The 21,395-nt window shown below is 40.3% G+C and overlaps 1 protein-coding gene and 1 long non-coding RNA gene across 2 annotated transcripts in view; one reads left to right on the plus strand and one right to left on the minus strand.

Annotated features, from left to right (window-relative positions):
• Window positions 1–21,395, plus strand: part of LOC120441900 — a 51,462-nt gene that overhangs the window by 16,421 nt on the left and 13,646 nt on the right. The gene's annotated exons all lie outside the window — the stretch shown is intronic.
• Window positions 17,411–21,395, minus strand: part of col11a1a (collagen, type XI, alpha 1a) — a 71,598-nt gene continuing 67,613 nt past the window's right edge. The window contains exons 66-67 of the mRNA XM_039617396.1: window positions 19,485–19,718; window positions 17,411–18,941 (exon numbers count right to left, since the gene is read on the minus strand). Coding sequence (XP_039473330.1) covers window positions 18,795–18,941; window positions 19,485–19,718 — 381 coding nt within the window. The 3' untranslated portion in view covers window positions 17,411–18,794. The remainder of the gene's footprint in view (window positions 18,942–19,484; window positions 19,719–21,395) is intronic.

Here is a 21,395-nt window from a genome sequence, read left to right on the forward strand (position 1 = left end):
GTTGGTGTTTGGGACCGTAGCCTAAGGTTTATATTGTTAACTGATTGTTATGTAGTATAGTTATGGAGTAATGCGAATGTAAGTGTCATGGTGCTGGGTCGTTGACCCAGCGTTTTGTGTTTGTCATTATGTTTATTATTATTATCTGATTTGATGTTTAATTTCCTTGTGGTCATCTTTATTAATGTGTAGGTTTCATTCTCAGGGTTTCCAGTTCTAAGGTTTATTTCCTGTGTCGTCCCCCGGTGCTTTGTTCGTGTCCCTGAGTTTGTGTTTGTGAATTTCCTGTTTTACTTTGAAGGTCAGTGTCTGTTATCACTGTGTTCAGCTTGTATCTTCCTGTAGTCTTGTGAATTAGGATCAGCTGTGCTTCCCTCCTGTGTGTCATTACCTGATTACCTTGTGTGTGTATGTATAGTGGGTGTCGGTCAGCTCATCTGCGTTTCATGGTGTTTTGTTCTTTGGTCTACATCTCTCTGCCCTTCACCTCGTTTTATTATGATTTCAGGTTTGCTCTTTAGTTTTCCCAGTTTAGGTTTCTTCAGTAGCTTCTCGTGTCTCATTGCCTGTTTTTGTCACTCTGCCACTTGTAAATAAACTCTCACTCATATCATCAGTCGTTGCCTGCATTTTGGGTCCTTTTCCTCCAACACCACACGGCTCGCACTGGCAGCCGTGACAGTAATGTAATGAGGAGTGTAACCAAATACAATTACTAAGTAATTAAATGCAACACTATTAAGAAAAGTAAACAGGTAATGTGCAATACATTAATGTTTTATGAGTAAACACCCCAAGACTGCTTATTAGTCCAGCACTAACCCATCTTCAGTATCCAGTGCTTCCATCTAATGCAAAATGTTTGAAACATGTGAATCCAGTGTGTGGCTGTGAAGAGCACATCTTGCCACCTCTCACTTGCAAAAACACTCCTTTATTTGTGAATCAGAACTCCTGCACTCCTTTCCAGCTGTACTATAAAACTTGGATTCAACAAGGACTTTTCTTAGGGGATTGTTCAAAGTCCTTCTGGAAAAAGAGATTTAGTGAAGGAAGTAAACTTAAAGGGGCTAAAACAGCAAAGTAAATTTAGACATTTTTCATCACACAAACTCCTAGGTATTAAAGCTAAATGTGTGTAAATGTTTAAGCTAAGACCCAAGCATTTTTAGGCATGGATTTTTTTAAAACCCCCTCAAAGTGAGAAGAGCAAAGCGAGAACTGAGTGGCATCAGTAAGGCAACGATTTTTCACCCTATTCTTAGCACCTATTCATTGTGTTAACAACAGCTGCCATCTTTTGAGTATTCTTAATAGCTGTGATAATTGTTTCATTGTGATTTAACAGAACAGAGACATCAAGCAAGAAATCATGAATTTGCTTTCTACATTTTTATAAATTACTTGTCTCCTAATTGTTTTGCAACCTAATTCATTTATTTATTCATTTATTTATTTATTTATTTATTTATTTATTTTTTGTCTGTCCCATTTGGTTCTTTAGCCATCAGAATTGTTGTCTGAAGACCAACAAGGATACCAAATGGATTTATTCTGCCAAATGGATCATCATGGCATTGCCGTATTGGTCCATTTGATCAAACTTTGTTGTTATTATTTATTTTATTTTCAGTTGTTACAGATGGGACAGACATGACTGGGGGATAGGAAAGGGAGAAAGAAAGAGAGGAAGGAAAAGAAAAACAGAAGGGAAAAGGGACAGTGAGAAAGGGCACTTACAAAGACAAAGACAAAGAGAAAGAAAAAAAAATCTCCTGGATCACCTGTTGAGAGAAAAAGAAGAGAAGACAAGCAAAAAAAAACAAACCAAACAAAAACAAAGCAACATACTAAACACAACACCATCACGTTAATCTAGCTGAGTGTAAACAGCAGTAAATACTAAATATTGAAAGTTGTTGTGCAGCACGCAGGGACAGACAGCGCACAATGTGCTTTGAAGTAGCAGCTAAGAAAGGTGTAGTTTATGTCTCACGAACAGTGAACACCCGTGTGCACACCTGTGTGGATCAACGCTTGTATACAAAAAGGTTTCCCCATGTAACGGTCTGCTAGAGGGTGTGGAGGCCCATAGCCCCGTCCCCAGGGCATGAAGCAGGCATGGAGGAGATCCAGGCTCCAGACATCCAGAGGCCCCAGAGTGCGAGAGCCCAAGGAGTACCACCAGAGGGGCATCCGTGCCACCCTCCTGGGAAGGGCTGAGGAGATCCCCAGACGAGGGGGTCACCCAGTAGCCACGGAGCAGAAGCCAGAGGGGGCTGCACTAGCGTGCCCGCCGGCTCTGCCGGCAGCCAGCTGTGCCAGAGTGAACCGAGTTGCAGGCCCGAGGCCGGAGGCCGAGGCCCCCTTGCCCGGAAGAGGCCTGACCGAGCGACAGGCACCAGGCCCCGCCAAGTAGCCACCGGGGTGAGCTGGTGCATACCTGGCGCCCAGCCCGGACACCAAGAACCACCAATGCACCAACCCCTGAGGGCATCAGCTACCAGCAGGGGTGTGGTGAGGGGAGATAGGCCTCCACACTTGGAGGGCCTGGGAGTACCAGGGAGGTGGAGTCTAAGACCCGACCTGACATATAGACACAGACAAACAGGCACACACAGACATAAACATGCTTTCCCACCCTCATGCACACATATACAAACACTCAGCACTCACCCAACGTAGGGACAGACATACATAGACATGTACACACAATCATACTCCCCAAACATACTCTATGCCCTGGGTCCAGGTACCCTCGCCCCAGAGGGGAAACGGCACCAGACCCAAGAGATGTGACCCTTTCCCCGGGGTGGAGGCAAGCAGACCGCCCCAGGCTCCGCAGCAGCAGGGAGGCCAATCGGACAGCCAACACCTCCTCCCAGCCCCCCGCCCCGATGGCTAGTAGAGAACGGGGGTGTGTGAAGACCCCATACCTCCCTCCTCCCGCTCATGTGTAGTGTTGCTGCGTGTTGTTCTAAAGTGCATTTAAAACAAGGAGGGCATGGTGGTGCTGCCAGAGAGCAGCAGGTGTTAGCACGGCCTCTCCGAGAACCCTCAATGTCTACATGGATTTAAAATTGAGAGGTAGGGTTGAATACACAGACCGTCCTCTGGGCGCCGTTAACGTGGTCACCCTCAAGGCCCTATATATATATATGTGTGTGTGTGTTATGAGTGTGAATAATAATGGATGTCTAAGTTGTGAAATAAAATTGAGGCACAGGTGGCCAGAAGGGGACAGAGGGGGGAATGCCTCCCTGCACCCTGGTGACACACCCGCACCCAAGGCCCTACCTGTGTGAGTGGGTGTGGTGGAGCGGGAAGAGGAGGCAGCCGGGATGGGGAGGAAAAGAAGGGAGGCAAGATGCCCTCCTTAGAACCAACTCCCCGCTGACCCCAGTAGGCACCGTCCTCTAGCACCCACCAAGGCAAGGGAGCCCAGGCCCATCCAGACCGGGGCCTCACGGCAGCACCACTAAGCCCCACAGGACCTGGGGAAGCCCACCCCACCCACCGCAGAGGAAACTATACCCACCCCAACATTCAATCATCTCCAGACTACACAAGACAACAGACACCCAGGTTAGGTTTATTCTCCACCTCTCCTGTGTCTCTCCCCCACCTAATTCATTTAATGACTAATTAAGTAATTAGTTCTAAACTACAATAAAAGACTGCTGTTTCTTATGGTAAATGGACTGGTTCTTATACAGTGCTTTTCTACTCTAACTGAGCTTTTAAAGCACTTTACACAACTTGCCTCATTCACAGAAGCACTTTTATCTAACATTCACACTCTGAGAGTGTTGAGTTTATCTAAGCACAAACCCTGCTGGAACATAAGACACCCAACTGCAGCAGCAAAACACGACACAAGACAGAGCTCTTTGTGTGTTCACTCGCGAGGGAAGCCGACCAAGGCCAAGCGCTGTTCCTTCCACTTGAACCCCGTCAACCTCGGCCGGACTCCCCGTAACGCTCCTTTTATTGACAATAGTGATTACATGAATATGCATAGTTCCATTAACACGTGACAGTCTCAAGCAGGCATGTGTGTGTGAGTGAAGTATACCCCTGTCTGTGTGTGTGTGTGTGTCAAAATATGACCCTGTGAAACTTGCTCAGCCAGGCCTAACGGTGTTTTACTATGTTATCTGCAAAGGGATGAAACTCCCAAGATGACCGGTGCCAGGAGCCTCCCGGGAGAATAGTGGGAGTCCTCCTTGCAGCAGCCCAACTAAGACAAAAGACTGTTGTAACTGAAAAGATATAGAGTGTGTGTTCCGCCATACCATTTATCACCAAACAAGATGCGACCTTCCCATGAACTTAACATGTGTATGAGGTATGCCGAAACAGCAGACGGGAGTGAACGTCCTCCCATCTCATGGTGCACAGAGTGCACACAGAACCTTAACACACCTAAATAAGGATGAGATATTTAATCAACATATAAAAGATTATGTATCTCTAAGCATAAAGGATTATATGTTTCTCAGCACAAATGACAATCTTAAGTTATCACCCCCACAGAGAGAAACTTCAAGATGCATGCAGACTGGAGTAGACAGGGATTGAACCATCAACCTTCTGATTAGTAGAAGACCTGCGCTACCACCTGAGCTACAGTCACAGAAATAGTACTTTTTTTCCCCCTCTGTCTTCTACAAGGAAGAGAATAACATGCTTCATAGATGTAATTTTCCTGATAAAATGTCAGGCTCCATGTCAACATGCCCTATCTCAAAGCTTCCAGCATGCACGATTTTCTCCTATGTGTTAATGTTTGTGAGATTAAGGTGAAGATCAGTTCATTTTCTTCAGCCTCCTGAGGAGAGAAATGCTGTGACACTTTTTTTTTTGCTCAAGCTACACAGAGATGAAACTGCTCTGGAGATGTATCATTAAAATGTCAGGGCAGATGGATCGCGGTCAAATGTGCAATGATTGCTTTCAATTCACCGCCATTCCTGAGGGTCTTAATTTCAAGTCTCAGTGGGAAAAATGCCTCCCAAGTTTTTCACATTTAAATGCAAGAATATCCTTTACTCCTGTCTGTGGTCTTCATCTACTTTAATTTATTGTCAATAAATACAGTAATAGTGAGAGGCTGAAGCCTCTGCCTCTCTTTACAACCACCTTTAATCAACATCCGCTAAGGTGATGAGGCTGTTAAATGAAATTTGCAATGTGTGAAGAAGGTTGATGTCTTTATTTTTGAACTTTGCATGGACATAAAATGAAATTCTATCAGCATTTGAATGCAGGAACAAATGCTTTCATATCGAAGAACATTAATGTCCTCTACTCCGGTGGGATTTTTTCTCCTCACACAATCTGTGCTGAATGTTGTGGAAAAATTGTTATGTTATGTTAAGGCTGAATGAGGACAGCCACATTCCATCATGTCATTTACTGCACCGAGGACTTGTTTAAAATCAGAAAACAACCTCTGTGTTAATGTATGTAAGGAATACATAAGGCATAAGAGCAGGCACTTAATAAACATAAAGACATTGTCAAGTAGGACAAGATACAGTCCACGTTGTGCAGCCATGGAGGGGGTTCTCAGGTCAAAGGTTCAGACTGTTGATATGAAACATGATCAGTTTTTGGCTCAATTAAGAAATTTGGTTCAAAACAAGTTTTTCATTGCAGGTCGAACACAAGTTGGTATTTACCAGGGTGATTTTCTGTACATATCTAATCCAATTTTAATGAGTCAGAAACTTGTAAATCATTTGAAGGTCATCACCATTCAGCAGCTCAACACAATTTCAATAACAATAATAAAAGAAAAAATAGTGATAGGAACCCAACAGGCTAACTATATACAGCCGTGTTGACAAATAAAAAAAGGAGCTGGCTCTGAAAGGATGACAGCATCTCAGTGGTGTATAGTTTATGTCCAAATGAAAATGTCAGTCTTTCAGGTAGACTATTTTGGACGTCAGGACTTCAAGTGGTCGTGATGTGAATAAGGCTGTCGAGGAGGTGCACGCTAAATATCAGATCCATCAGTGGTGGGTGGATATGTGTGACCTCGTGTAGAACATTCTTACCTGTGAAAAGCAAGCGGCATTCTTTGCAGAAGGAAACAGCGAATGTAAAAGTGACTCCTCTCAGAGTTTCATGGCTTTCTCTTATTTTCCAGCCATCCTGTGACTGAAGAACTATTCAGACCTTTTTCTTCAATTAAAAAAGATGTGACTGCTCCAAGTACAGTTTCAGAAAATTAGTTAGAAATACACTCAAGTATATATACAAAAACAGTAGTTAATATGCAAATTAAATGCATATAAAGTCAACACAGATGTTTGATAAGCATGCAAAAAAATGGATGATCAGTTTAAAAATAATATTTTAATACAATATTTACTCCAAATTGCCACTAGTTAAATATGAAAGGGAGTAAAATGATTAGTTGGACAGGGGGAAAAAAGTATTGTTATGTATTATTCTGCTCCACAAGCTGCTGTTGTGAGTTCAGTATAAAGGACCTGATTGCAAAGATCAACAGCAGTCAGTGAGGTAGAATAAACCAAAGGTACTTGGATAAAGTCTGTGGGAGAAGGCAACAAAGGTTGGCAGTGAAATAACAACAGGTGGCTGATGAGGTGCTGGGTTAGTGTTTAGTTAAACCCTACACAGAAAACGCTCAGGGGACAATGTGAGGACACAAAGAGACACTCAGAAAGGATGCAGGACACACAGACAGTTAAGCAGAAGGGTGCTTTTAATTAGGCTAACATGTCTACATAATCTTTTCCCTCAACTCTCATCTCCACTTTTTAGCTCTTTCTAGCCAAGATGTGAGTGAGAGCTGGAATCAGGAGAAGGAAGAGATGAAAAGCCGAAGCTGCCAAATGACATTGGATCTTCAGCCAGTCTCAAGACTGAGGAGGCGTGGCTTTTTGTCACATGGCGCACCACTTGATAACAAATCTCTGTAGAATACAAATGTGTTCCCATTCTCTAAGCTCCTCCAAAAGCTGCCTCTTTACTTTCACCTTGAAGTTCAATTAACAAACTGAAAGCTTATCCATGATGATGATGATGGAGGAAGGTGGGGGATGATTTTCCAGATCACAGGATGAGAGAAGTTGTGTAAGTTAGCATAAAGAAAAGGAGTGAGGAAATGTGGAAACAGGTGGAAACAACCCGAAAATGCAGGAAAGAAAAAGAATGTTAAAAGCTCCAAGTAAGAGGACAAAGACGAAGGGAGGGAGATACAGCAGGCATGGGGATAATGTAGTATGAGTTTTAATGACTACAGTATAGTACACACACACACACACACACACGCATTCACACACACGCATTCACACGCACATTAACTGACCAAGTAAGCACAAGTAACTGCAGCATTTTCAGAGAGTTAATAATTGATGTAATCCCAGAGACAGACCACAGACTTCACTCAAGATGCTTATAATACACTCAGACTATGCAGGTTTTTGCTGAACTTGTTTACTTCGAGGTATTGTTTGTCTGACATCAGCTTTATTACAACTTTATAATTAAATGTAAATGCAGAGCCCCAATTCCCTCTCTGTATCGCCCCTTTGTCCCACTCTACTTTTATTTTCCTCAGATGTATTCTTGCCCTTTCAAGTAAAGAAATTACTTTTGAAAAGTCGACTTGTTAAATGTTTTAACAGGTACTGCCAAGATCTATTCTGCCTGCCCTGTCTTCCCCCGGCCTGGGGTATTTGCCTCCCGTGTCCTTGGCTGGTAAACACAATCTTCACGCTTGTCCCTTACCTGCTATTTAAGAGCGTATCGGCTCACTACTTCCCAGGAGATGTACTAAAATTTATTGGTAGCGAGGTCAGAGAGCCTGCTGTCCTGTTCGAGATTCATGGCCACGCACCGGCTGCAGCACCCCGTGCATAGGATGAGAGGGTGGAGCGCAGAACTCATCTAAACTTATTCAAATGAGAGTGTGTCTTTGAAGCATTGCATGGGCTGAGCTTTGTTATGGTTCCCAGTGGATGTGCCGTTGACAGTCTCAGGTTTTCTAACGAGGGGAGCCTTGGCATTTGCCTTAGGGCTTATTCACAATCACTTCGGGTGCTTCTCTGATCACTCCCTCTGCTTCTTTATACCCTCCTTTTTAATTGTGACCTTGAAGTCCACCAGAGGATTTTAAAAGGCAAATATAGAACAAGAACAAATACACTAGCTACCAATTCAGGCCATTTTATTCAATGAATCACTGATAACAGTCCAAGGTTTTTCTACAAGGATGTTCTGAGAGTGACTGATACCAGTCTGTCCACTCGGACTCTTGAAATTCATCCAGAACTCCTACATGGTTCTGTCTTTGCAGTCAGTCTATGACATGATTAAGACCGCAGACCTTGAGACATTAATACCTGATGATGTTCAGCAAGAAGAAAGCATTCCACTGATTAACAATCAAGGGGGCATAATGTTAACATATAATAAGTCTGTCTGTTGCTTTCTTCTTAAAGAAACTGAACTGAAACTACACTGATCCCTTGTGTGTCAGGAGTGTTGTTGGAGCAGCTCAGATGCATATTGAAAAAAGTCTTGTGACTTCTAAACCCCACAACACTCTATACTAGAAATCAGTCCACTCTGCGAATCGGATCCCCCGGCACAAACAGACCAATGTAACACATGTAGTTAAGTGCCAAGAGGATTTACATGAATTATACACTCAAACAACCTTTACCTAAGTGGATGGCCCAACACAGAAGAACTACCTCAGACCAGAACTTTGCATTTACATCCATAGCCCAGTGGCCACTCTTTTAATGAACAGGATGTACATAGCCCACACAGGGAGGGACATTGGTTTGAGCATGTAGTTAAAGAGGGCACTTATGTAAAAAATGAAGTCTTAGTGTACATCTTTCTCTGGATTCTCTGGTTCTCAGTGAAAAGTCCACATTGCCATTGGACAGCAGTCATGGAACTGATCTCTCAAAATCTAGACTCAACTCCAGATCAAGAATAAGGAACAATAACGAGGGAACATAAATCACCTACTTGTGGTAAACCTTTTGAATTAAAGTTGTAAGTCTGCACTTGAGTTGATTGTTTTATTTAAAACCCACTGTGGTGAAGTACAGGAAAAAAATCAAATTGTACAAACCTTTAAGGGCCTAAATGTGAAGTCTTTTAAAATGTGAAATTATTAGGAAAGTAAACAGCTACTTATTAAAAAACCTGATACTGGACTCCCCTGGAGGTCTGTCAGTTCAATTAGACAAAGACCCAAAGAAAATGTGTTGCCTGTTGACATAATGACAGTCATTAAATCACAATTAAATCAAATCAGTGAGCATGCAACACTAGTGAGTGACCCTAATTGCTTACTCTGATATACTTGTCAAGACAGTCGAGCCTCCCCCCAAAATGCCTATTTACCTAATAATTGAATTATTTCCCAAATGCCCAGCAGTGCACCGTACAGATGGGAGTACTGAGACTGAGATTTTCTTTTAATTGGAACCAAGAATGTGCAACTGTGAGAGGCAATGTCTTGATGCATGCTCAATCATCCAGGTAAGGAAATCCCCAAAAGTAGATGTTTCCACCATTTTAAAATGCCATGCTAAAATACACTTGTAATGGCCTGTATTTGTATAGCGCTTTACTAGTCCCACCTAGGGACCCCAAAGCGCTTTACACACCGCACGACCCTGAAAAGGATAAGTGGAAGCGAATGGATGGATGGGTTTCCATTTATTTAACCCAAAAATTATATTTACAAAACTAATAAATGTTGAGCTCATAAAAGAGGTCAAAGAAACAAAACTGAACTCAGGCAAAGAACTGCAAACTTAACAAACCAAACAACTGCCCAAACAAACATAACTGACCTAAACAGGAAATGACACACAAGGGTATATATAATGGCTGATCAGACCACTATGACACACGAGGGGTAACTCAACAAACACAATCTTAAACCACAAAAACAATGCAGTAAAGTCTAGTTTGTTAATAAACTAAACACCTAAGAAGAAAATCAAAACCCACTAAACCCTAAACTCAAATATTTAATCAAATACAAAAGCTTTGTTTAATTAAAGAAAATACACATTCTCCCCTTCAGGAGAAAGTGGTGGTGCGGTCCAATTATCCCTCTTTGTATTTAAGGCTTCAAACCACCTTTTGTCTGGCAACTCCCAGGGATCATGGCAGGTAAGAAGCATTAAAGAAAGGTTAGTCAAAAATCAAACAAAGTAATGAACTGGTATGAATACATAAGTAAACTAAATGTGCATGCTTACAAATAGAACAATAAACTTACTGGAAACTAAAATGTGTTATTGTGTTCAAGTGAAGAAATAAAAATACACAAGAGTTACCAACTCTAGAGTGTGGCCATGGGTTTGGCCATCACAGTCTTCTTTGGACGTTCCCTGGAATTACAGGTTCATTTATGTTTTGCCAAAGTCTGATGGTGTTTAAAATCAGATTTTTTTTTCTTTCATGTAAAACAAAAATCAGGCATCAGGCATTTGATACACTGTTTCATCAAAAATATGTTTCCTCTTATATCCTTTGAAAGACCCAAATATCTTTGTTGATGACACATTTTTATCCACTGCTTTGCTGCTGATATCTCCACAAATATTTAGATGACAGTCTATTGTTTTTGTCACTTTATTTCACATTTCTTCTTCTTCTTCTTTTTTGTTTGGTTTTGTACTGAGATTAGTTTTTTTAAATAACGTGTATAGAATCTTTTCAAAGTTTTGCAATAATACCAACTAAAGAACTGCAAGTCTTTCAGCTGATTACAGACAAGCTTGTACAACACTTTTTAAAAGAATGTTTAAAAAGTCTCATGTAGCTGCCAGTTGTTATCGAAGTAATTTCAGCTCACCGGCTTCCTGCAGCAGCCTATCAGCCCTTTCATCTTCTTTAGACAATACAGTAACATGTGGGAATGAGGGTGCTAATTAATTCAAAAACAAAAAATTTCCCAGTTTCCCAGCCAGTGTATTGTGTAGATTTCCTTATTTTTTGACTATTGCATTGAGCAGAAATCCAGGCTGGTGCATTCAGATGATTGCCACTCACTTCCTATTTGTGCTGACTGAGCACTCAGCCTGCGTGTTTGATGCACTGCTTTTGGTTGCAGAGTCATATAGGAACACTAAAAATGAAGTGCACATCTGGTGATAACCCAGCTGTCATGTAGAGATGTTCTGAACAGTAAAGAGTGAGAGGAAATTTGGAAGGGAGAGAAATAGCAGTGCAGAGCTGAGTTTTGGTGTTATTTCTTTTTAAAGTTTAACATTTGGGGGAAATTTCTGCGGTAATCATTTATAGTTTGAGGATTAGCCAATTTTAATTCCATAATAACAGTTGAAGTCTTTCTTTGAACACTGAAACCACAAACTGTCAGGTCAGATTTGAAGTGAATAACACCGGTCCCGATTGCTGCTAGAAAATTCAGTTTGCAATAAAGCTCAAGAGTCTCCACTTACCTAGTTTACCTCATTTGAACCATGAAGCTTCTGTTGCTTTCAGCCAATCAGAGCCTACTATTGTGGCACTGACAACTCTCTGTTTTCAAATTGCATTCAATTTAAGTCATTTTAAGCAAATTGCATTTTTTTTTGTGAAACATAACATTGAAAATAAAATGATGATAATTAAGTAACGGAAAACATGATGTGACTCAGTGAGCCATCAGCCCCCACTATTTAGCCTTTCAGGCTGTGTGTATTTGCTGCTGACATTTAGGCTCTTTTTAGCTTTTCTTTATCGCTAATTGCAAAATGACAAAATTACCTCCTGCAAAGGTAACATCAAAGTACCAAAATGGTAATAACGTCATTCAAAAATGCAGTTTGAATCAGCAGGATGCAGTAGATGAATGATCTCACTCCAACACAAGGCACAGTGGCATTGATGCACAAGTTCCCTGCAGAAGAATGTGATTTGCTAAGCCACTTTCACAGCCAAAAGCAGCCAAGCCTGCTCAACAAAGAGCTGTAATTATACTGAAAAAGCAAGATCTGGAGAGGTAAACACACCAGCAGACATTACCAGGGTGACTTAGAAATGTATTTATGTGATCTACTGACTGCATCTGAATGTATGAGAACAGACTCACCTTTATCATTTCCATATTGTTTTGCAATCAAGCAGACCACAAAATGGTGTGAGTGATGACTAAAAATAAGTACAGGTTTTATACATGTTTTTATTTTACGGAACAAGCAGAGGAACTGCTCAGTGTGGAATAACTGACATTAGCGGAGGAATTGATCAAATACATGGCAAAACCTAACCTGCCAGCAAAAAGGACATCAGTAACACAGCATGCCCACAAATGCATGTGCAGCATGCAGACAAAGTACATTGCACAAGATAACCTGAGCTTATCAGACATAGCTGCTGTAGGCCTGACCAGCAGCCAGTATCTGTAGGATTTCTTTTCTTAACCAAAATCATCCACCAACATCCATCCAGGATCCTAAAACCATTTAAAACAAAAAAAAAGAAGAAAAGTAAAAAATAGTAAACAAAGGAAATTTATGGATTATTATGAAGATTTGATGTTTTCTAGATGTGTACTGTAGGCATGACATGAATCCTTACAACATTTGTGAAAGAGTTGTTAGAGCCCTGCTTGAGCTCTCAAAAAGGAGAGGCAGCAAACAGAGAAACGCACAAAATTTTTCTATGACACGACTCTCTCTCTTTCTGATAGCTCGATTGTTTTGTGGTGTACGCATTCACTTAGTAAGCAAAACTCTGACAAATCAAATATGTGGAGCTACCTGCTGTGGTGACCCCTAGTTGCAGGCAGCCAGCTAACAGTAGCTTTTAATCTCTCGCTCTCTGTTTTTAGCACTTCCTCCCACCACCTGCAAATGAAGCCACATCAAGTAGAAATTGGTTGACATGCTGTTTTTAAGTCTACAATGATATAAGCAGGAAATTGACTAAAGCAAAGTTGTATGATTGTGTGATTGTAAAGCCTGTATGATTAAATTAAACCCCTAAATTTAGCTGTTTGAAAGACGAAGCCCACGCCTTTCCATCACACACCTTTAACAACTTTAGTAAACCCTGAGTAGTTTTGTAATGCCCAGAAAGGGTTTGTTCTGCTGAAAACATATAATCTGATTTCCATTTATTCTAAATATCTTTTGCTTTCAATACTATATGTTTTCTGCTTTTAGTGGTATGACGTTCCCTTGTATTATAATTGTATGAGAAACTGTTGGAACGTCTACTCCTCGATCTACAAATAAATAACATATTCCTCATTCTCATGTGGCGTCAGGCTTATTAGCTTGCTAAATCTGTATATGAGCTTGCTAAATCGACCCTGTCTTGAGGTGTTTTCATTAAAAAGGAGCTGTATGCTAAAGTTCAAGGTGATTTTGATTAAGAATTACTGCTTTCTTGTCTCACTAGAGTATCTTAGCTACACTTAGTTCTTGCTGTGACTGTGAAGTCCCTGTGTGATCCTTGGGGTGCCGTGTAATCTTTTCATATCCACTGATCCAGAGGAATAGAGAAGTAATTTGGACAGCCAAATGCTTTTCCTCCCTCTCTGCTGAAGCAACTGAAGACTTAATGTTCCCTGTGAGTGGTGTCCTTGTAATTATTTACCTTCTCTATACACTGAACCAACACAAACATTTGCTGGAGTCAGTAAAACTGGACTTGATTAGGCCTATGAATGAGTTTGGAAACAAACTAGACCCATCAACTGCTTATAAAAGTGCTGTGGTTTCAGGTTTGGGGTGTCTTATTCCAAAGTGATCTTTATGGTATGGTAAATAGAGATTTATGTTATTAAAAAGCTGCTGGAAACATGATCTTGTGTTAGGGACAACCAGAATATTGTGTTTTTGCTGAAATTTGAGGGTTTCCCCCACTTGACATTTGGTTTCTTTCAAGTTGCACAGCTTAGATACACTAGTATCTTTGCTTTGTTGTTAACAAGCTATTGTTGTGATGCTTTTGAGCCACGCTACTCACTAATCATCAATCATTCATGCGGTGCAATTGCAGCTTGTTTTGCCCATTGATCTCCTGTTAATAAAGAATGATGTTCTGTCAGCGGGACTCTTTGAGATCTTGTTCTGTGCACAATTCACCCCACAGTGTACGACAGCAAATGCAACAAAAGTGACATTTATATGGTAATGTAGGAGATTATTATTACGACTATCTTTCACAACAACTCAAGGAAGTTTGATTGCTTCATTTGAATAAACTATGTGAATTGAATATTTAAAAAGAGCTATTAAGAGTGTGAGCAATCTCTTGAGACAAACGCGGTATTTGCTAAAGGACTATAAAGAAGGTTGGAAGTAGCGTGAGTTGTGGAGCTGAATTTGCTTCTGAACCCATGGGGAGCATTTCTTGATTGTTTTGCTTGTGTGCAGTTCCACATGAGTATTCTCTTTGGTCGCTTCCCTACAAAGACCCACTCTCTAAAGAAAAAAAAAAGATAAAAGAAAATGCAAAGTCCATTTCTTTTGCTGCTTAGCACAGACATGTCAGTTGTTATTATGTGGATTTCTTCTGCACCTTTCAAGGAGAAAATAAAAGGTTTAGCGGTGGTCAGTCCTTTGAAGTGACACAGGCCATTGCTAACATTTGTTTCAAGAAGGCACAGGAGGACTGAATACTAATTAGGCCTGTTTTGCCCCTCATAATTTCAAGGAGAGAAGAGGAGCTGCAGAACTGCAGTGATTTGGCTGGAACAACCTACACAACTGTAATGGAATTACAATTATTGGAAAGACAATGGGCACTTTCAGGATGAATTAAGAGAGATGCAAACTGTAGAGCAATAGTTTTACATTTGAAATGCATTTATTTGATTTCTCAGCCATTAGATAGACGAGGCCTGTCTCTGTTTCCGTTAATACAATCACGTCTAGTTACTGTGGAGTCCAAGAGGAATCAGCAAAGACACACAACACTGTATTCTTGCCATACACGCTTTCATTCAGCTTTTTCAAGTTACTGATGAAAAAGCAAGGCCAAGTACCAAGAACTTTCAACTCTAGAACAAACCTGTGGAGATCAGCTATATTCTAATGACCGCAAAGGCTAATTTAAACTCATGAGTCTATTAAACAATGATAAAACTAACCAAAAAACCTTTCCTTCTCTCAGTGCACCAAAGATGTACTCATAAACTGGATCTTCCTTTTTTTGAATACACTCTGAAAATGTTTTATGCACCACAGTTAGTGATTATATGGTATTTTGCAAATACTGTTTCCATGCTTAACATTTCAATAGCAAATTTAATATTTAATTGTTAATTATTGCACTTTTTGATTTTGTTACCTTTTCGCAGAGGCAGACCAAGCTAGCTGTTCATTGCGTTAGCTGGTCATTGCACTAACCAGCAAAGTGTTTCTGTTACTCTCTGACACAAACATTGAGCAATTTAAATGGTCAGGTTTGATGTAATTTGTTGTTGTGAATTTTATTACTCGTCGACACAGCCAGGGTAGTTCATTAGGATTGCATATTTTCAGTTATTCTGTTAAGCAAAGCTAGCTAGTTAGCCTCATGGCTCATATTTACAACACTTGACAGTGGCATTTCATCTTTATGTTCTATACACATTATGGATTGTAGGAGTTAAAACAGGCTTCAGCTCTCCAATTCTAACTTGAACTTAACCACTGTACTCACAATTATCCTCTGTTTAAAAAAAAATGAATTAGCGATTTGATGACAAAGTATTGCCAGACTAATAAAAAAGGATATTTTACCAGCTTGAATTAAATCCCCTTTTTAGATTGGGCCACTGGGCCATGTTTGCCAGATCACTTTAATACATAACATCTGGTCAAATAAGTAATGAATACATGAACAACCAGCTATAGTATACAGTCAAGTGAAAGAGAAAGTTTTCACAGGACTTATTCACCCTACAGAGGGTAAGTAGTAGCTATGTGCTGTTAATCATATGCACTTGATTAAGCTTAGCAGTTTGGTGGTCTGGAGTGTTCACTAGAATCTCCCCAGGAATGGACCACCCAGCAAATTCACTATAAGGTCAAAGTGTGCAGTTTGCAGAGAAACTGCAAAAAACCCAAGCTCTACATCTGAGACCTCAGTTAGCATGTTAAATGTTAAAGTTCATGACAGTGGCATTAGAAAGAAGGCTGAAGTATGGTAGTATGGCTTGTTTGGAAGGGTTGCAAGCTGTACAAATCACAAGACCTCTGGAACAATGACAGATGAGACCAAGGTGGAGGTATTTGGCCCAAATGTGCAGTGCCACAGTCAAGAAACCAAACACATCAGCTCAAATACCTTATGCCAGCTGTCAAGCACAGTGGTGGAGGTGTGATGATTAGGGCTTGTTTTGCAGACACAAGGTCTGGGAACCTTGCAGTTGCCATGCCAACCGTGACTACTCAGTGTACCAAAACATTCTAGAATCAGATGTGAGGCCATCTGTCCAACAGCTGAAGCTTGGTCCAAATTGGGTCATGCAACAGGAAAATGATCCCAAGCACAGCAGCAACTACAACAGAATGGCTGAAAAAGAAAAAAATCAAAGTGTTGCAATGGCCCAGTCTGAAACCAGACCTAAACCTGACCGAAATGCTGTGGGGGGTCATACAGAGAATTATTGATAGTCACTGCTGCTGCTACGAGCAACTGCTGCTACGATTCAGTTGTTACGAGCAACTGAATCATGCGGCGTATGCAGTTTTTCACAGGTTTGCAGAGTGCTATGAAAACTTTCTTTTTACGACTGTATTCTTACTCATCAGATAGAGAAAAAAAAGGATAAAAATGCTTTAATGATACTGTAGAATGAGATTGTAACCTCATTCTCAGCAGTTATAAATTCAGCTTTATTTTGTAAGAGTGCTGTAAAATAGGAATATCTGCTGCTCTAAATCCTTTTCATTTAGGTAGCTGTGGTTTTCACAGAAATCTGTGCTGTGCTTGGCACCACACTGAAAAGCCACGGAATATCTTGGTATATCTATTGTTAAAGTACTATTAATGACTTTGGTGAAGGGGCTAAAAATAATTCAGGAGAGGCAAGGATACATAGACCAGCGGGGGAGAAACCCCTGAAGTAAATTGCACCCAGCATGTAACATCTATATGCAAAGAATTATACTCTAATATTCAACCCCACTCACTGCAGTCTTTACATCCTTTTCTGTATAAGCCCAGTTTTTTCCCCTAACTGAATGAAATAAAGTATATTCCCTGGAGTTAAGTGTTATTGTGTGCACATGCTTCTCAAATATAGTGAAATACAGCAGGCTGATCACAACCAGGGGTAAATAAGCAGCACATACTGAGACATTTAAATATGAAGGCAGGTAAGTGTCTTTCATCCATCCCATGGCAAATAAAAGACATTTTAGGTTTCCATTCATATACTCCAAATGAAAGTAAATTAGTGTAAGATGGTACTTTATTGGTTTCAAGAGATGGAATTGCACCAGCCCAGAGTCTTAGTTGAATGAACATATCCTTGATTTAAAGCATTTCACATGTACAGTAGATCTTCTCCAAAGTCATCTTACACAAACTGTTGAGACATTCAGTTCACTGTTGTTTAGAATCCGGTTTTTAATATTTAAATGAACTATAAAAAGCACATTAAAACATCTTAGTTACAAAAATGGGTCACCGAAAGGGATTCTCATTGCATTCACAGAAGGATCTGAACAGTGGATCTCTAACAGTTAATGTATTTCTCTCTTAAAAAAATCCCCACCCAAATATATATAAACTTAATTGCTTAACCAAGGTATATACAGGGCATGGCAACCTTGCATCTTAAAGGTTATCAAGAAAGTTTGAGGTATACAACCAAAATGAAAGCCTGTCAGAAAATGGAAAAAAAACAAACAAACAAAAGAAAAATAGAATTAAATAAAAGAAGATGAATGCCATGATTGCTTCCTACTAGCACAGGATCACAACATTAGTGGGAGATGTTGTCATATACGTGCGGGTGTAATACTTCCAGTTGTTTCACCTACGGTCACAAGGGCAAAACAGCAAGTAACCTCAAGCTTTGGACTGTCAATATATACAAAGGGCATACAGTCTAATTTAGCAATAGAGAACTGTTTGAATGCTCACTTTTATTTTCTTCATGACATGTACACAGTAAGTGTTGGAACAAAAAGACAGAATTATAAATTGACTTGACTTAATGATGCCTTTAACTTACACTGTATGTCTTTAAACCAGCGTTGAAATGAAAGAGCCACAAGTGAAATCTGATACACATGCAAGTTTTGAAAGTGGATTTAGAAATAAAAGTTTTGTACAAAATAATAATTACAGTATTTTATAATTAGCAAAATACACCTTCTTTTGTAGCACCTCTTTTATACTTTGTGTGTGTTTTGAACAAGCACCATTGTTATTGTTGTTTTCATACAGCACCTGGAGAATCCAGAGAGGAGACGCGTGTCACCCCCCTTACGTCGCCCGACCTCCTCTCTCGGTTACCTCCGATTCACCCTCCTCTGGCACACGATTCGATTGTCCTTCACCTTTGCTCCGTGATGTGGTTAAGTCATGTGGTTCGAGCCCCACAAGGGCAACAAGTATTTTCCTGGGTTACACATACATACATGGAAAGACATGTTTGCTACACCATCTCTTATTCAAAACTTGCATGTGGCATGGAAAAGGGTGGGGGGCTAAAAATGGGGTTTGGTAGTACCCAGAATGTCTCAACTTGACTTTCTTTGCTGGCCCCATCAAGTCCTTTTTTTTGTTTGTTTTTTTTATTTTTTTTTATTTGACTTTTTCATTTGTATTTAGCCAAGGAAGCAGACAGGCCCAACTTCAAACCCAAACTTCTGGTTCGGATCCCCAAAGTCAGTCAACATGACATCGATAATTGGAACCTGATCAATTTTGGGAGTATTAATCTCCATCACAGTCTTTCCGTAGCCCTTCCTCGTCTGCAACAAGAGAGAGAGGAACACATTAAAAACAAACAAGCACTCAGATGAGAGATGATCAGAAAAATAAACCGGGTCCTTCTGCTGTGTGCTCAAACCGTAAGCTCATCATAAAGCCATTTCATTTATATCTTACAGAAAAAAGCTACTGGAAAAACTCTGCTGTTTGGAGGAAGATGTTACCAGCTGATACCTTTAATTGCATGAGTAATTAAAGTAGTAATTAAAGGTGTCAGCAACTCAATTTTTTATCCATTCTCTGATACGTTCTCATTTTTCATATTGTATGAAAGTTTGGAATCCATTGAATGATTTAAATTGTGATTTAGATCATTCAACTGTGGATGTAAAAGCCCAACAAATCCCAGCATTGGAACCATGTCAAACTGCATTGTCTCTTTTAAGTAAATGAAATAAATGAATAAAATAGCTCTGTTCAATGAATGTGAATTAGATAACAAACAGAGATTGCAGGAATGTTCTTTATCTTTAATTTAATACACCACAATAAACATCCTTATTTTTTTAGGCGGTTAAGCTTACCTCGCATCCATCTGAGATGGCCTTGATGAAAGGGTTGTTTTCATAAGACATCTCCTCATCGTTGGCGCCCAAGAAACGCAGCGCCTTGTCGTAGCTGTCGCTAGAGGCGTCGTACCACGCCACAGACTGGTGGCAGCTGTAGGTGAAGTTTTGCCTGGCTGAGGCTGTCAGTAGTCTGAGGAAGGTCATTTGTACCATGTTTATTGCGTTCCCATCTGCGTCGACATAGGAAAACTGGACAGAGATGAACAGAGAGAGAAAGAGCAGCAATTACCAAAAGTTTGTGAAATAAATATAAATAAATTTGATGACTGATACCTGAACTTATTTAACAAGAGCAAAATGTTCTGTCTCTCAATGCAAGATGGTACAAACTATGTGGAAAACAGTGCAAAATAACTTCAGAGATACTTAAATACTTGAAGTTTAAAACTCATGTGGATAGTAATGTGTTTTTTCTAAGAGAACAAGAGCATCCGTACACATGTGCAGACTTGCACACAAAATATGAAGCGTATATGAAGGTATAAACTTTTTCCTGCAGCAAACAGTCACAGAGCTATTTGCATAGAGGAGAAATGGTAGAAAATGGTTTACAGTAGACACTGTGTTGTTCTCTTGGAAAGCTTCTAGAGAAACAAGACCTTTAGACACGACACACTTCTGACAGATACTTTGTGTAACTCTTGTCTGAACATGTGCATTAAAAGCACTCACTGTCCAATGTCAGGAAATGCACCGCGCTTTCAATACCTCAAAGTTGTGTCATGTTCTGTCACAGCCAGACTTTATGCTGTTGTGGAATACACCATGACACCAGTTTGACGGAGCGGGACAAACCTGTTTCTTTCATTGGTGAATACAGTAAATAGCTGACGTTTACAGAGTGATTTTCACTGTCCAGGGACAGAGTGAGGACAGCTGGAATGCTAACATCCTGAAGAATTCTCCTCAGCTTCACTCTGATGTTTTAGTGATACTTTGTTCTGTATCTCTTCACTGTATATTGCAGTGAATAGATAGGAGAAAACTAAAAGAAGAAAGAAGAGAAATAACAATTTAACACAAACCAGTGACACACTCCGGAGTCTGATCAACCCTGGCAGGGGCTCCTTGGATGAGGTGTCTAGTGATAATGGCCGAAAAACCAGATGAGTCCACTACTGACGATGTGTCCCAAATTTTAATAAGATAATCTAGATCAGATCTCTAATCCCTAAACCTAAACAAAAAATGGCAGATTAGCTTGGGTAAAAGACCGAAAGTTGAGGCACACAACGATGTGTGCTGCTGGTAAAGTTTCTGGGCTGCTTTCCTCATAACAGCCATCCCTCAAGATTCTCTCCATTTAAAGCAATGCATTATCAGGGACTGTAATATCTTGTCCTCTTACTGAATGAATTAGTCTGGTTATAGAAATGTTTCAACAATAACCACTGTATGGGTGGTGTTACTGTCTGAGCAAGTTTTTGAAGTTCAATGAAAAACTTCAGTGTATGCATCTTGATGCATTCTCAATCCTCCAGGAAAGTAAATCTCCAAAAGTTGAATCTGTTCATCTGGACGTAGCGTTTTGTGGGAGAAATAAGGTTTGGGGAAACCTGCAGTCAGCTGAGACTGAAGAAGTCACTTGGATGAGTGACGAAACGTTTCTCCCACAAAACGCTACGTCCAGATGAACAGATTCAACTTTTGGAGATTCAGTGTATGCACCCATAAAAAGCAAATCTATACCTGCTTTAAATGTGGCTGCTATCACTCTCAAGGTCATCTTCTTGTAAAGCAGTGCAGTGCTTCCAGCGCCTCCGTTACATTTACATTACTCACTAAAAGTCCCATTTTGACTCCTTGACTTTTTGCATTTGTGATATTATCTTAACCTCAGGTTTGGCAGAGATCAACTTCTGTGTC

The sequence above is a fragment of the Oreochromis aureus genome, linkage group 9 (assembly GCF_013358895.1).
Source record: "Oreochromis aureus strain Israel breed Guangdong linkage group 9, ZZ_aureus, whole genome shotgun sequence".
Classification (NCBI taxonomy): domain Eukaryota; kingdom Metazoa; phylum Chordata; class Actinopteri; order Cichliformes; family Cichlidae; genus Oreochromis; species Oreochromis aureus.